General features: G+C 30.4%; 2 protein-coding genes across 2 annotated transcripts; both read left to right on the forward strand.

The window, feature by feature from the left end:
* Positions 1–548: 548 nt before the first annotated feature.
* LOC139785906 (uncharacterized) lies at positions 549–2,682 on the forward strand (the record flags this gene model as incomplete). The annotated part of the gene is made up of 6 exons (XM_071725071.1): positions 549–575; positions 967–1,191; positions 1,657–1,690; positions 1,760–1,835; positions 1,980–2,101; positions 2,287–2,682. Coding segments are annotated over 6 exons (678 nt in total), but the record flags the coding sequence as incomplete, so codon positions are not given.
* A 1,622-nt stretch (positions 2,683–4,304) lies between these two features.
* On the forward strand, positions 4,305–14,440 carry LOC139785902 (uncharacterized). The gene is made up of 12 exons (XM_071725066.1): positions 4,305–4,881; positions 5,143–5,454; positions 7,541–7,663; positions 7,804–7,929; positions 8,083–8,208; positions 8,362–8,487; positions 8,625–8,750; positions 10,147–10,488; positions 12,341–12,466; positions 12,617–12,742; positions 12,879–13,007; positions 14,028–14,440. Exons 2-12 carry the CDS (start codon positions 5,192–5,194, stop codon positions 14,362–14,364), a joined length of 1,950 nt encoding a protein of 649 aa, XP_071581167.1. The 5' UTR covers positions 4,305–4,881; positions 5,143–5,191; the 3' UTR covers positions 14,365–14,440.
* Positions 14,441–16,419: the final 1,979 nt, after the last annotated feature.

Below are 16,419 nucleotides of genomic sequence, written 5' to 3' on the forward strand. Positions count from 1 at the left end.
AACATCTGATTTTTTAAATAATGTTTCTTTATTACTACATATTCGTTGTGTACACGCAGAAAATTTTTCTCGAATAATGTAGAATACTCATAACAAAATTTACTAGATTTGCTACGTATCGGTAGGATATACGCGTATTCAACCGGAAATTAATATATGACAATAGAAAAGTAATAGTTTGATCAGATATATCTTGTAAACCTAAAGGTAAATAAATTTTGCCATACTAACAAGGAAATATGAGAAAAGTAAAAAAAGTCCCATACTAATATGTGTATATTCGACGTTATAGCTTGTTGTTTCTTAACGCGTTGCTTCTTAAGCGCGTTGTTTCTTAAGACAGTATAAGAAAAAATATAATCTAGGGTGGTACCTACTGTGAACTGTATAGAACTATTCGTTGCGTATCTGGCAATAGTCTATGTTCGTCATAGAAATGCGACAGTAACACGGACGGCGCGGACACGCGGACTGCGCGCGATCGTCAATCTCGCGTGATCTCGCGTGAAGTGTGAAGTGAGAAGCACGATGTCTTATACGTCTTATAGCGATACAGCACCAGCGATAACTACGAGGTAAGAAAAGTCTCATCTCTCATCCAATACTTGCTGCGTTCGGCATTGCAAATCTTAGATGCGAGCTAGTATCCACAGAAAGCTTGAATCACAACCAATCTAAGAACCGAGATGTGAATTGCCGAACGATTGCCGAGGTTAAAATCACATTCGACGCCTCGGATTTGCATTGCCGAACGCAGTATAATTGAAGTAATTTTAAGATTACAAGAATTTACATAGCACTAACCTCCAAACGCCCTTGGAATGTCCTTATGACGTAGAACGTTCCTTGGAGGCTAGTGCTGTGTAAGAATATCACGCTGCGATATTATTTATATTTTTTCTATTATTTATGTATAGTTTCTTGTTATTTTGAAATAAGTAAAATACATATAATTTTTATTTACAGCTACCAGAAATAGTCAATTTAGACACTGCTGCATCTTGTAGTGCACAAGGCTTTATTTCTCCATCGAAGCTTTCATCTTCATACCTTTGCAACGATAGTCTATCCCAACGACTTCAATCCGCAACATGCATACTATTAGAGGATGCAAGTATATTAAATAGTGATAGTAGTGATCCCTTGACCGAAAATAATATACAAATTAGTAATGAGAACAGTGATGAGTCGGTACGTACATTTATACACACACACACACACAAATACATCAATATATATGTACACACAGAAAAATATTCATTGTGCAGCAAAAAAAGCAAAGTACATGGTTCGTATATTTGTTTTAAGTAAGTCTTGTTCAACGAAGAATATTTTTTTAATTTCAACATATATTCAAATATATAACAATATTTAAACAATACCTTGATATACGTAATAAACTTTATTTTAAATAAATGTGACACTTACGATGACCATATTATATGCTTGCAAATTTTTTATATCTCGTATATCACAAAAGCTGTTGTTATATTCAAATTAATAAACGATTCTTTGTTTAAGAAAATTATTGCTTAAAACAAATAAACAAACCAAGTAATTGGTTTTTCTTGGTTATACAATGGATATTTTTCTGTGTGTATGCAGAATTACTATATAATGTTATATTGTAATAATATTAATTTATATTAATTACAGAATTTGAAGAAATACTTGCAAGAAACCAGCGAAGGTAAAATTATATTATCTGCATACTATAATAACAATGAGACCCTTAATTCTGTACTGCGTTCTCGCTTAGTACGACTCATTATCAAAGCAGAGAAAGATAGAATATTGTCAAGAATCTCAGTAACAGAGAAGTTAATTAATTTTGTGTGAGTATCTTATATCAATACTTTTTATACAATAATATAAATATATATATATATATATATGTATATATGTGTGTTAAATATATTTTGTTTCTTCAAAAGATAAAGTTTCCCTGAGCTATTTCACAATTATTTTTTTACTTACAGTATAACAACTTTTCGGTTTCAAAAATTAGCAGGAGACATTGTTAAAATATTTAAAGGAGAGTCTTGTAACACATATTATACGCCGTTTACATGTAAGAATGGTGTTCGTATACAGGCAAGTGGTAAGCTCTGGGAACATTATAATTATATAAAGGAGATTTAAGAAAACAAGGAATACTCCTTCAGCGATCAATTTCCAAACCCATACAAGAGACATATGCACAGACTGAAATAGATGGTACTATCCTAATATTAATATGACATTGGCCATTTTACACGTGACTATATATAATTTTTATACTTACAGAAGACAAACTGCAATGGTTATTCCAGCATACAGAACCGTGGGAGCAAGTGTATGAATATTGGAATAATACATATAGAGCTAGGAACAAGTTATTAATGCAAGACAAACTAAATGTACTTGAATATTTTAATAAGTTTCCTTGTCTTCGATTAAACAAAGGACAACAACTGGTAACTGGTAAAATTTATGTGTAGATGTTATGCATGACATTTTAGAAGGTGTATGCAGATACGATTTGGCGTTATTTCTAAATTATTTTATTGATAAGAAATACTTAGCTTTAATAGACGTTAATACTAGAATAAGATCATTTCGGTACAGTCACAAACATAATATTAATAAACCTGTGGAACTCACAGAACAAAACTTGAAAAATAAAGCAATCATAATAAGTTCTGCCGAAATGTTGTTATTATTAAGGCATTTCTGTTTAATTATCGGCTCTTTTATTCCACGGGAAGACGAATGTTGGCAGCTTGTTATTCTTTTAAAGCAAATAATCGACATTACAACTAGTTCAAGAGTTCATTGTGAAACGTATCATTTATTAGACACTATTATTAATGAATATTTAACTTTATTAAATAACAAATTCCCAGGCAAGATAAAACCGAAACATCACTTTTTAATTCATTATGCTCGAATAATGAAGCTTGTCGGTGTATTATGGAAAACTAATTGTATGCGATATGAAGGTAAACATAGAGAAGGGAAAAAAAACATCCCAAGCTACAAATAGTCGAGTAAATATTTCAAGAACAATAGCTATAAAACACCAACTGCTTTTAAACTACAGGTTGCAATATATTTCATCTTGCCATTTGTTAACTCTTGGACCAGTTGCCCAAAAAATGTACGCGAAATACCTTTGTAAATAATTGTATTACATCTTTTCAAGTAGAATTTAACATATCAGTTGCTAAGTGGATATGTTACAACAATAATGTTATTAACAAAAAAGCTGTTATCGTTACATTCAACGAAGGAGTAGATTTTTATTTTGTGCACACTATTATTATTAATGAAAAACAAAATGACTTTATTATTTTAACTAAAAGGATGTTACAGTGCTATCTAGATGAACATGTACAATCCTACAAAATTTATGATAATACTTGTTTTGAGTGGGTTTATTTAACTAAGAACAATTTATTTGATTCTGTTGTAACGCATTGCGTTAGGCTTAGTGAAAGCGAAAATTATATTGTTAAAAAATGGTTTTAAAGAAATACCAAATAAATGAAATTATCACTGAAAAGTGTGTATTTATATATATATACATATATCAGTATTTATATATATAAGATTTAATTATCCTCAGTATTTTTATTACCATTAAGGCAATTATACATATTGCAGCATAGTATAGAGAGAAGACATATTTAGTATGGTAATTTTTCTTTTACGTGCGTTCTACATATAGTAAAACGCGCTCTCGAAAAAGTACCATACTTGATGGAAATATTTACTTCTGCGTATAGTTTTATTCTTTGCTCTCTAAATTTCCTATACTTTCTTGAAATCTTTTGCATATTATGACTATATCCCAGCCATGCAAGATTAGTATGGTATTTACTTTGTTCGTGTATACTTATATTTTCGAGAATAATTTTCTGCGTGTATGTGTTCTAGAAAAAAGCACGTACACAGCAAATATAATAAAGATCTAAAAAAGAACACGTACACAACAACTATAATAAAAAAACATTATTAAGAAAATCAGATGTTACTACTAATTTAATAATCTATTCAAACTTTTGGGTATTATTGTAAATATTTTAAAGAAACATCAGATGTTACTGATTTACCATATTCACTTGGTGCAAAATTTCTGATATTATTGTTTTTCCATCCAAGGCATGTAAAGTCGATACTCGAATCTATCGAAATTTATTGTTGTCGCTTTTCCGCGATGTCGATTGGTTCTCTCACTGCGCTTACTTCGTGAGCAGCTGTCATCGTATATTTTGACAGTTGTATGTAATGTTAAAGCTAAATAGTGCGCGCGAAGCGCGCGGCTGTGGTGTCTAGTATAGTAAAAAACACAAATAAAATTATAACATCAAATATTATTCAAAATTTTTTTAACTTTTGTAGATCTGTACGTGATCTGGTAATTAAAAAAGTTTAAATTATATATGTATATAAACATACACTCTAATAAAAAAAAAATCTCTTTTTGATCTTTGTGAGAAATTCTACAAGCATTTTTTAAGGCGCTCACTGTATCACATTTAGTATCAGACAATCTATATTACAGGACTGTTATAATGGCACCGAAAAGAAAACGCAAGCTGTGAAATTATTTCGAACAATTAAAACCTTCGTTGGTAAAGTGCACGATCTGTAAAAAAAAAATTACGATACCTCAGCCAACAAGACGCTCAAAAATATTTAGAGCACACTTATTAATTAGACACGGAATATTTCTCGATAATGACACACTGCCTGCCGACTTAAGGCAATATTACTCGGAGTTACCGGGACATAAGGCAAAATGTAATAATGTGGTAAAACAAAGTCTATTTTAACAAATATTGCACATTTACGAAAACATTTAAGAAGACATTCCACTAGAATCCTGAGTCGAGATGAGTAAGTACATATTCAAAAAATTATTAAAATACTGAAGACTATAAAATAAATATAATGATAAAACATAGCTGAAAAAATTAATCAAATAAAAGTTTTTATCAAGGCACCCATGTAACACTTATTTGCAATTTCGATCATAAATGTGCCTTTCAAATAATAATATTTCGTAAGAATATTAATGTTTCAATTATTTTGCATATATAGTTTAAATAAATTTGATTCGCTTATTTTCACGTTCTTTTATGTATAAAAAAAACGTAGGGAGTCTTGGAATTATTTCGAGGAATTAAAACCTTCGCTGATAAAGTGCATGACCTGTAAAAAAGAAATTCAGATACCTCATCAATCAAGACTCGTGCCAATATTCAGAGCACACTTATCAATTAAACATGGAATATTTCTAAATAATGACACTTTCGCACTACCTGACGACTTGAGGCAATATTATTCGGAGTTACCGGGACTTAAGGCAAAATGTAATAATTGTGGTAAAACAAAGTCTTTCCTAACAAATATTGCACCTTTACGAAAACATTTAAGAAGACATTCCACAAGAATCCTGAACCGAGATGAGTAAGTACACATTCAAAAAATTATTAAAATACTAAAGATTATAAAATAAATGTAATAATAAAATAATCAATAACTAAAGAAAATTGAGCGAATAAAAGTTTTTGTGAGGATATCCATATATTTATTAACAATATTGATCATAAATGTGTCTCTCAAAACGTGATAATAATAATTTCTCCATTATTTCGCATTTAGTTTAAATAAATTTGTATCGGTTGTTTTCTCGTTCTTTGCATCATTGATAAAGACAATTCAGATATTTAGATATTTATTTGTTTGACATTAGTATTGCAGAGAAATTCGAGGCAAATATATAATTAAACTCTCTCTAAATCGCCATCTACGGTCCGCGCTGGATCTTGGTAGCCAAATTATTATATATTTTTTAAATCGAATTGATTTAATTACGGGGTGGGAAGAGGTTTTACTCCAACGGAAACTGTGTTATAAGTCTGACAAATCTAGTCGGTGCGCAGTTTACTAATGTTGGAAAAAGATATGTGTAATACACAAAAAATATATCGTAATTTGGCTACCAAGATCCACCGCGGACGGTAGATGGCGATTTAGTTTAATTATTTGATTGCATATCATAACGGTCATAGAATTCGCTCGTGTTACTGCAAAAATATAAACTGCAAGATTTATACATAGTTCTTAAAGATACTGAAATTAATGTGCGAGAGTATGTATATACAAGGTATTTTCTACCTAATCACAAACGAAAAAATATTCATACAAACAAATACACGTGTACATGGAGGTGTTAAAGCCATAGTGGTGTAAGTCAATTTTTTTGACCACTTTTTTTCTTCTTTTTTCAACATATCTGCATGTGTAGACTGCATCTATGAACTTAACTCGATAGGTTAAAAAAAGTGACTTACACCACTTTAACCCCTCCACATATACGTACACAAACAACGCAAACATACATGAAGGCACTCAACATTCACAAATACACGAGCTTATGTACCCTTTACATATAAAAGAAGTAATCAGGTTATCTGAAAGAGATTCTGGCAGACACTCAGATTCTATGACTTCAGAGCTCCATATTCTTTTATCTTTCGATTTTCTGTGGTTGTGACACGGGAGACATATGTTCAGAATCACGAAAACTATAATAACTCAGGACGGAGCAATTGGGTGTTGGCAGAGGTCCCCTTCTATAACAAACAGTTTTTTATGTATCAAAAATTTTATATTTTTATGGTTTTAATTGGTGACCGTATATGTCTTATGTTTAAACGCGTACTCACATTAAGACAACCTTTATTATAAATTATATATTAAGAAAGACGTTTCTTTCAGGCAGCGTATATAAGCAATAAATAAGTGAAACACGACGGATATAATATACAATCAGATTAAAGAGGAACGTCATTGTAATGCACAAAATATTATAAGTTTAACTCGGAAGCTACGCCGTTTTACAGTCAAGACAGAATTCGGTAGCCTGATAAAATTATTTGTGTGAATTTATGTACATTTCTTTATCTCAACTAAAGCTAAAATAGAACAATTACGTTAAAATAGCGTTTCTCCCTAACTTGATTTTATATCATATCGGTCGTGTTTCACTTATCTATTTTTCACAAATTTAGTCTAGACATTAATTGCTTGACATTAGCATCACAGAAATTCGAGGTATAAAACATTCTCTCCCTATCTCTTTTTCTTTCCTCCTCCTACTCACTCTCACTTACAAAACTTCACTCCATTACGGTTCACCGTCAATAAGTACATAATAGTATTAAGTGATACATAAAGTTGTAGTATTTTAATAATTATTACTTTTTCCTATTTTTAATCACATTATTTTTCTATGCAGACCAAGTACTTCAAGTTTAGCGGATAATACTATGGTTCCTTCTGCAGAACGTCAAAGTCAAGATACATCTGGTTTGCCTGTTCAATCATTTAAAGAAAAAACAGGCGCATTTAATGTGTAATTATTCGTTTTGCTTATTGTACAATATAATGATAACTTGATATTTAAACATTAACTCTTTTGCAAAAAAATAATTTACAACGTTAATGTTTTAAATAATTCCATTTCTAATTGCTCCGTACTTCAATGCAGATCAAGCACATCAAGTTCAACAGGTCACGATATGGATCCCAATCTAGAACGTCAAATTCAGGAAATAGTTGATTTTGTTCTTCGATCTGAACAATCGAGAAAAGAAACAAGGGCACTTGATGGGTAATTATTTGTTTTGTTCATATAATATCACACAATTATAATATCTTATTATTGAAATATTTGTTCTTCTGCAAAAGAATAACTTATAACGTTAATATTTTATATGATTTTATTTCTAATTGCAACACATTTCTATGCAGACCAAACACCTCAATTTCAATGGGTATTGATACGAATCCTGCTGCAGAACGTCAAAGTGGAGAACTATCTGGTTTGCCAGTCCAATCACTTAAAGAAATGGCAGAAGAAACAGGCGCGCTTGATAAGTAATTATTTGTTTTGCTTATATCATACAGTATAGTAATATCTTGATATTTAAATATTTACTCTTTTGCAAAGTAATGATTTACAACGTTAATGTTTTAAATAATTTTCGTTTAAATATTTTCTATTTCTATTTGCACCGTATTTCAATGCAGACCAAGCACTTCAAGTTTAGCGGATTATAGTGTGGATTCTTCTGCATTACGTCAAAGTCAAGATACATCTAGTTTGCCCGTTCAATCATTTAAAGAAACGGCAGAAGAAACAGGCGAACTTAATGAGTAATTATTTGTTTTACTTATGTCATACAATACAATAATATATTAATATTTAAATATTTACTCTTTTGTAAAGTAATAATTTACAACGTTAATGTTTTAAATAATTTTCCTTTTAATATTTTCTATTTCTATTTGCACCGTATTTCAATGCAGACCAAGCACTTCAAGTTCAGCGGATTATAGTATGGATCCTACTGCAGAACGTCAAAGTGGAGAACTATCTGGTTTGCCAGTCCAATCACTTAAAGAAACGACAGAAAAAACAGGCACACTTGATGAGTAATTATTCCTTTTGCTTATATCATACAATATAATAATATCTTGATATTTAAATATTTACTTTTTTGCAAAAGATTAATTTCTAATGTTAATATTTTAAATAATTCGATCTCTAATTGCTCCGTATTTCAATGCAGACCAAGCACTTCAAGTTCAATGGATTATAATACAAATCCCGCTGCAGAATGTCAAAGTCAGGAAATAGTTGATTTAGATCCCCAAACATGTGAACAATCGAGAAAAGGAACAAGGGCACGTGATTGGTAATTGTTTGTTTGTTTATATATAATACAATATAATGATATATCATTGAAATATTTACTCTTCTGAAAAGAATAATTTATTATAGAATAATTTAACGTTAATATTTTATATAATTCCATTTCTAATTGCACCACATTTCGATTTGATCATGCATTTCAAGTTCTACGAGTTATGATAAGAATCCTTCTGCAAAACATTAAAATACTACAGAAAAATACCTTTGCTTCTGTATTGCCCACGTTTTCTTATTTGCAAATTCATATATCAAAAGTTTTATATTCTTATGGTTTCTATGTAATTGTAAAAAAGGGGAGTGATATCCGTATAAAACATATCTTTTTTAAAAAAGAGTGAATAAAATGCGCCAGGTATACGTGCTCCATACACAATCTTTATTGAAAAAAAATTTGATCTAATTTTGTCATACAATTATAATTGTTTTTCTCGCTACAAAAACAATGATATCCGAAAGTTTGCATCAAACGAATAAAATAAATTCCCAGATAGCAAAGCGTGTTTGAGCAAAATCGCGCAAACTTGTGATTGCTTATGATGCTGGCAACTTGCCGTACATTTGCTTCAATTGATGTCGAGTAATTTAATATTTGAAGCAACACGCAGGCAATATTGGATATATGTATTGCCAGGAATTTGTCGGCAAGAGAACAGCATCAAATTTACTTCGCGTTGCTAGCAATATAACAGCATTGTGTGATCCTATGAATTATTACAGCAACATGACAACAACAGCTCGAATTTTGAATCAGACGATTTTAGACCGCAGCATATAAGTTGCCAACAAGTTGCTGGCAAGTTGTTGTACAAAATTGTTATATCGTGAAGGCATCAACTTGCCGACAAATGCGGACTCAGTTGCCACAATTCTGATAGCAACACATACTATGTTGTCGGCAACATTCCACAACAATGTAGACACGTTGCTGTCTGGGTCTTTAAGAAAATCAGATGTTACTACTAACTTATTCTATTTACTTGATGCAAACTTCCGAATATTATTGTAAATATTTTGAAGAAACATCAGATGTTACTAATTTATCATATTCACTTAGCGCAAAAATTTTGATTGTTTTTATAGTAAAAAAAAACAAATAAAATTATAACATTAAATATTATTTCAGAATTTTTACCAATAATGAGTTCTATAGAGCACGTACATTTGATTATTGACGTTATTTACCTTTTCAGAAAAATGTAACTTTTGTATATCTGTACATGATCTAGTAATTATATAAATTCGAACTACATATCCATATAAACATACGCCCCAGTAAAAAAAACCATACCTCTTTTTGACCTTTGTGAGAAATTCTGCAAGCGCTTTTTAAGGCGCTCACTGTGTCACATTTAGTATCAGACGATTAATCTTTATTACAGGTCGGTCATAATGGCACCGAAAAGAAAACGCAGCAAGTTGTGGAATTATTTCGAGCAATTGAAACCTTCGCTGGTAAAGTGCGTAGTTTGTAAAATGGAAATTTATACGCCTCATCCGTCAAACAGCACAGCAATAACGATAGGACACTTAAATAGACATGGAATATTTTTCAATAATGACACTTTCACACTACCTGATGACTTGAGGAAATATTACTCGGAGTTACCGGGATATAAGGCAAAATGTAATGATTGCGATAAAACAATGTCCTTTTTAACAAATATTGTACGTTTACGAAAACATTTAAGAAGACATTCCACAAGAATCCTCAGTCGAGATGAGTAAGTACACATTCAAAAAATTATTAAAATATTAGACTATAAAATAAATGCAATAAAACGATCAGCAGCTAAAGAAAAAACGCGAATACAAGTTTTTATCAGGTCATCCATATAATATTTATTTACAATTTTGATCATAAATACGTCTCTCAAATAGTAATAAAAATAATATTTCAATTATTTTGCATAATTTAAATAAATTTGAGTCGATTATTTCACGTTCTTTTATGCATCATAGACATAGACCAGTATACAGAGTGTTTCCTAAGTAAGTAAACAAACTTGAAGGGAATATTCTTTGGCTTACTTGAAAAAGAAAAAATTCTCTAAACATGTGTCCTAAACTATTTCGTTTTCAAAATACAGGATGTCAAAATTGTGAAAAAAAAAATAAAAACTTTGAAAATCTAGAAAAAGTTTAAAGATATTTCATTCAAATTTAGTATGCGTATATGCGGTATTAAGAAATATGTATCTTCCAGTACCGATGAATTATTTTTTAATCTACCTGGGGCGTGTGTTTTTGACACCATATGTTTTGAAGACAAAGTAGTTTAGAACACATGTTTATAGGACCTTTTTTTTCTTAAAATAAGCCAAGGAATATCTCCTTCAAGTTTGTGTACTTACTTAGACAACACCCTGTATAAAATGTATAATATTATACCCAGTTCTTATAGGTAGTATTCAAATTAAATAGCTCAATTTAATAAAATCTATATAGCACAACTCAAATCTGCCATCCACATATTACATAGATGATTAATAATTAATAAAAAATTTTATTAGCCAACAATTAACGGTTCTTTATCATTTGAATATACGTGTAGGTCGAATGTCAACATAGTGTAGGATTAATAAATAAATACTTGTGGAGTCGAAGTAAATGATTAACGTTATATGAATATTTATTTTGAGCAAAGTTATAGATTAGGCAAATAGTTATGACAAAAGCGATGCAATGAATATAAGTTATGACGGACGATACAAATATGAACTCTTAACTCTATCTCGTATCCCGATTACTCGTATAACTCGCTAAATGTCTCGTAATGTTGCCCTTTGTGTTGTTCTATGCTTTCGAATTTATCACACAGAAAAACAATTCAAATACATTGGTATTTTTTCTTTACGCATTTTTTCCTTTTACTTCTTTTCTTACCTCAAATATCAAGAAAATAAAACATTAGTTGCTGTTGATTAAACAATCTCGTTTTTTAATCATATTTGTAGTCAAATTATGAAAATTTGCTTGACAAACTTGCGGCCTAAGTTAACACCAAAGCGTCTGACAGGCAATATCGTCGCGCGAGTATTCTCCAAAGCATGCAGTTAAAGGATTAAGGCAGTCTCTATTATAAATTATTTATTAGGAAAAACGTCTCTTTCAGGGACGTTACTCAAGAACGTCATTGTAACGTAAAAAAGTCATAAGTTGAATTAGGGAGATACACCATTTTACGGTCAGGACAGGATTTTAGTAAAGTAATAAAATTATTCGTGTGAATTTATGTACATTTCTTTCAACTGCAACTAGAACAGATCAATTACGTTAAAACAGTTTTTCTCCTTAACTTAATTTTATATCATATCGGTTGTGTTTTACTTATCTATTAATCACAAATTCAGACATTAATTGTTTGACATTAGCATTACAGAAATTTGAGGTATAAAATATTCTCTCCCTATCTCTTTCTCTTTCTTCCTCCTTCTCATTCTCACTTACAAAACTTCACTCCATTACGGTTAACCGCCAATAAATACATAATAGCATTAAATAATACGTGCAATTGTAGTAGTTTAATAATTATTCTTTCTTTTCTGTTTTTAATCACACCACTTTTCTATGCAGACCAAGCACTTCAAGTTTAGCGGATAATGGTATGGATCTTTCTGCAGGATGTCAAAGTCAAGATACATCTGGTTTGCCCAGTCAATTATTTAAAGAAACGACAGAAAAAACAGGCGCACTCAATGAGTAATTATTCGTTTTTCTTATATCACACAATATAATATCTCGATATTTAAATGTTTACTTTTTTGCGAGAGAGTAATTTACAGCTTTAATATTTTAAATAATTTCTATTTACATATTTTCCATTTCTAATTGCACCGTATTTCAATGCAGATCAAGCACTTTAAGTTTAGCGGATAATGGTATGGATCCTTCTGCAGAACGTCAAAATCAAGATACAACTGGCTTGCCCGTTCAATCATTTAAAGAAACGACAGAAAAAACAGGCGCCCTTAACGAGTAATTATTCGTTTTGCTTATGTCATACAATATAATGATAACTTGATATTTAAATATTTACTCTTTTTCAAAAGAATAACTTACACGTTAATGTCTTAAATAATTCCATTTCTAATTGCACCGTATTTCAATGTAGATCAAGCACTTCAAGTTCAATGGATTTCAATACGAATCCTTCTGCAGAACGTCAAAGTCAGAAAACAGTTGATTTGGGTCCTCAAACGTGTGAACAATCGAGAAAGGAAACATCAAGGGCACGTGACAGGTAATTATTTGTTTTGCTTGTATCACAATATAATGACATATTATTATTAAAATATTTACTCTTCTGCAAAGGATAATTTATAACGTTAATATTTTATATAATTCCATTCTCAATTGCAACACATTTCGATGCAGACCAAGAATTTCAAGTTCAACGGGTTATGATACAAATCCTTCTGCAGAACGTTAACATACTGCAGAACAATCGTTGGCTTCTGTATTGTCCGCGTTTTTTTATTTGCAAATTAATATATCAAAGGTTTTATATTTTCATGGTTTTCATGTAATTGTAAAAAAGGAGTGATATCCGTACAAAACGTACCTTCTTAAAAAAGTAAATAAAATGCGCCAGGTATACGTGCTCCGTACAAAATCTTTATTGAAAAAAATTTTGATCTAATTTTGACATATAATTTCATTTCTTGCTACTAAACAATGATACCCCGAAGTTTGCATCAAGTAAACAAGATAAATTAGTAACATCGAGAATTTTTTAAATAAAGTTTCTTTATTATACTTGTTGTATACGTGTTCTGAAAAAGAACACGTACCCAATAACTATAATAAAGAAACATTATTAGGAAAATCAGATGTTACTACTAATTTATCTCATTCACTTGATGCAAACTTTCTGATGTCATTGCAAATATTTCATAGAAACATCAGATGTTACTAATTTATCATATTCACTTGGAGCAAAAATACTGATATCATAGTTTTATAGTAAATAAACACAAATAAAATTATAACATCAAATATTATTTTAAAATTTTTTCCAATAATGAGTTGGTATAGAGCACGTACATGTGGTTATTGGCATTATTTACTTTTTAGAAAAATGTAATATTTGTATATCTGTACATGATCTGGTAATTAGAAAAATTTAAATTATATATAAACATACGCTCTAATAAAAAAAACCATACTTCCTTTTTACCTTTGTGAAAAATTCTGCAAGCGCTTTTTAAGGCGCTCACTGTATCACATTTACATAGTATCAAACGATTAATCTGTATTACAGGTCGGTTATAATAGCACCGAAAAAAAGACGCAGCAAGTTATGGAATTATTTCGAGGAATTGAAATCTTTGCTGGTAAAGTGCGCAATTTGTAAAATAGAAATTCATATGCCTCATTCATCGAACAGCACAGCAATAATGATAGGACATTTAAATAAACATGGAATATTTTTCAATAATGACACTTTCACACTTCCTGACGACTTGAGGAAATATTACTCGGAGTTACCGGGATATAAGGCAAAATGTAATGATTGTAGTAAAACAATGCCTTTCTTAGCAAATATTGTACGTTTACGAAAACATTTAAGAAGACATTCCACAAGAATCCTCAGTTGAGATGAGTAAGTACACATTCAAAAAATTATTAAAATACTAAAGACTATAAAATAAATATAATAATGATAAAACAATCAAAAGCTGAAAAAAATTGAGCAAATAAAAGTTTTTATCAGGGCACTCATGTAACACTTATTTGCAATTTTGATCATGAATGTGCCTCTCAAATCGTAATAATAATGAAGTATTTCAATTATTTTGCATAATTTAAATAAATAAGTCGCTTATTTTCACGTTTATTTAGAGAGACTAAATATTTAGATTAGATGTTTATTTGTTCGACACATTGAGAAAAAAATATCTTGAAATCAAAAAAATTTAATTTGATTTAAAGAAATAATTTTTTTTAATATTTGCCAAGAGAATATATATTTAAATATTGCAGTAAATGTTATATTTCCGATGTTACAGGAACTTATGGACCACTTACGCTCAGTCTACAGTCCAATACTAGATCTCCAAAATCTCAAGGAATCTTTCCTTGCGCGTGCTACACAGGAATACGAGGCAAGATTAAGTGCCGATAATTTTGGGCAGGAACAAACGAAAAAATGGGGTCGTACAAATAAAAAAGATCAAGAAATTGCAGAAAAAGAGGCAGCATTTTCAAAATATCTGAATACACTTTCAATACAATTGAGACTACTTTCGAGAACCTATCAGGTAATAATCAAATGGAATATTAAAATTCTGTTCTTATAAGGCTACATTCCGATATTCGCTATCAGTACTGAAAATCTATATTTTTATATATTTTATGTCACGTATACTATGGATTTTCAGTACTAACAGTTGCTGACAGTAAATATCAGAATGCAGCCGAAATATCATCATTATTTTCTGTTGGATGGAGCGCTTCGAAACCATTAGATGGCGTTTTCTGCACTGCGACTCGAGACCGACCGTGGCGTTACCATCACATCGCTATCGTCGACGTCGTCGTGCCTTGTAATCCATTGAACCAGCAACGTTTCTTTTATACGAGATTCTCTCCTTATATATACTTGAAGTTATACAAAGTAATTTTCATACGCAATAAACTATTTGTATTACTCAGAAACTGTGTGAGTAAAAGATCCCTGCGCTTCATTTTCCCATCCACATGATTTTTTTGTCGTAATACCCTTAGGAAAATTTACTTAAAGTTTTTTAAAGTTACTTAAAGTATTTTAAAGTATTATAAAGTATACTAGCCGTAATAATAGTATACTAATAGTATAATAGTAGACTAATAGTATACTGACAGCCGAGCGTAAAGTTTTCTTTAGTTATTAACCTCAATAAAAACTTTATAAGCAAGTCGCAAATATACTTTAAATTTACTTTTAACAAACGTAATACTTATAAATATACTTTAACTTTACTTTTTATAAAGGTAATACTTAAAGCTGATTTTAACTTATGCGTGTTGTTTCAACAGAGTATACTTAAAAAGACAAGTTCCCTTTTTCACCACACTTGCACCACACGAGACATTAAGAAATATTATATCATATATCCAATTCAAAATTTTATTACCCCTTTTAAACTGAATTTGTTTCTTAAGATGATTTTTGGAAAATTATATATTTGCGCTGGTTATGACATATGTAGACTATATATAACACTTGCATCAAATTAAGAAGTAGTCTACCACGTAAGGCAGTTGGCTCACGATCCAGAGGTCCCGAGTTCGAATCCCACCAAGGTAAGTGTGTATTTTCAAATACGAGAAAATATTTATAATCATAGACTGCATCTTAAGAAACAAATTTAGTTATAAAATAGTAATAAAATTTCGAAATAAATAATTTTTTTTATTCCGGGTGAATATCGGAAATCAGTGTCCTCTAGTATTAAGAGGACTGCAATCTTAAGTCTAGTGTCTCATGGTTAGAGGATATTCCTCTAGATTTTAAAATATCTTCTTGAGACCGTATTTCAGAGGAAAATCCTCTAAAATCAAGCGGGAGCCACTAAATGACAGAATATTTTTTTTGGGGTGATTAATAGTAATTGCATGAGTTAACTTAAAGTAACCTTTAAAGTATATTATAGAAATACTTAAAGTTTGGT

This window comes from Temnothorax nylanderi, unplaced genomic scaffold (genome assembly GCF_030848795.1).
Source record: "Temnothorax nylanderi isolate EJ_2023f unplaced genomic scaffold, tnyl_v1.0 TNYL_tig0917_pilon, whole genome shotgun sequence".
NCBI classification, from domain to species: domain Eukaryota; kingdom Metazoa; phylum Arthropoda; class Insecta; order Hymenoptera; family Formicidae; genus Temnothorax; species Temnothorax nylanderi.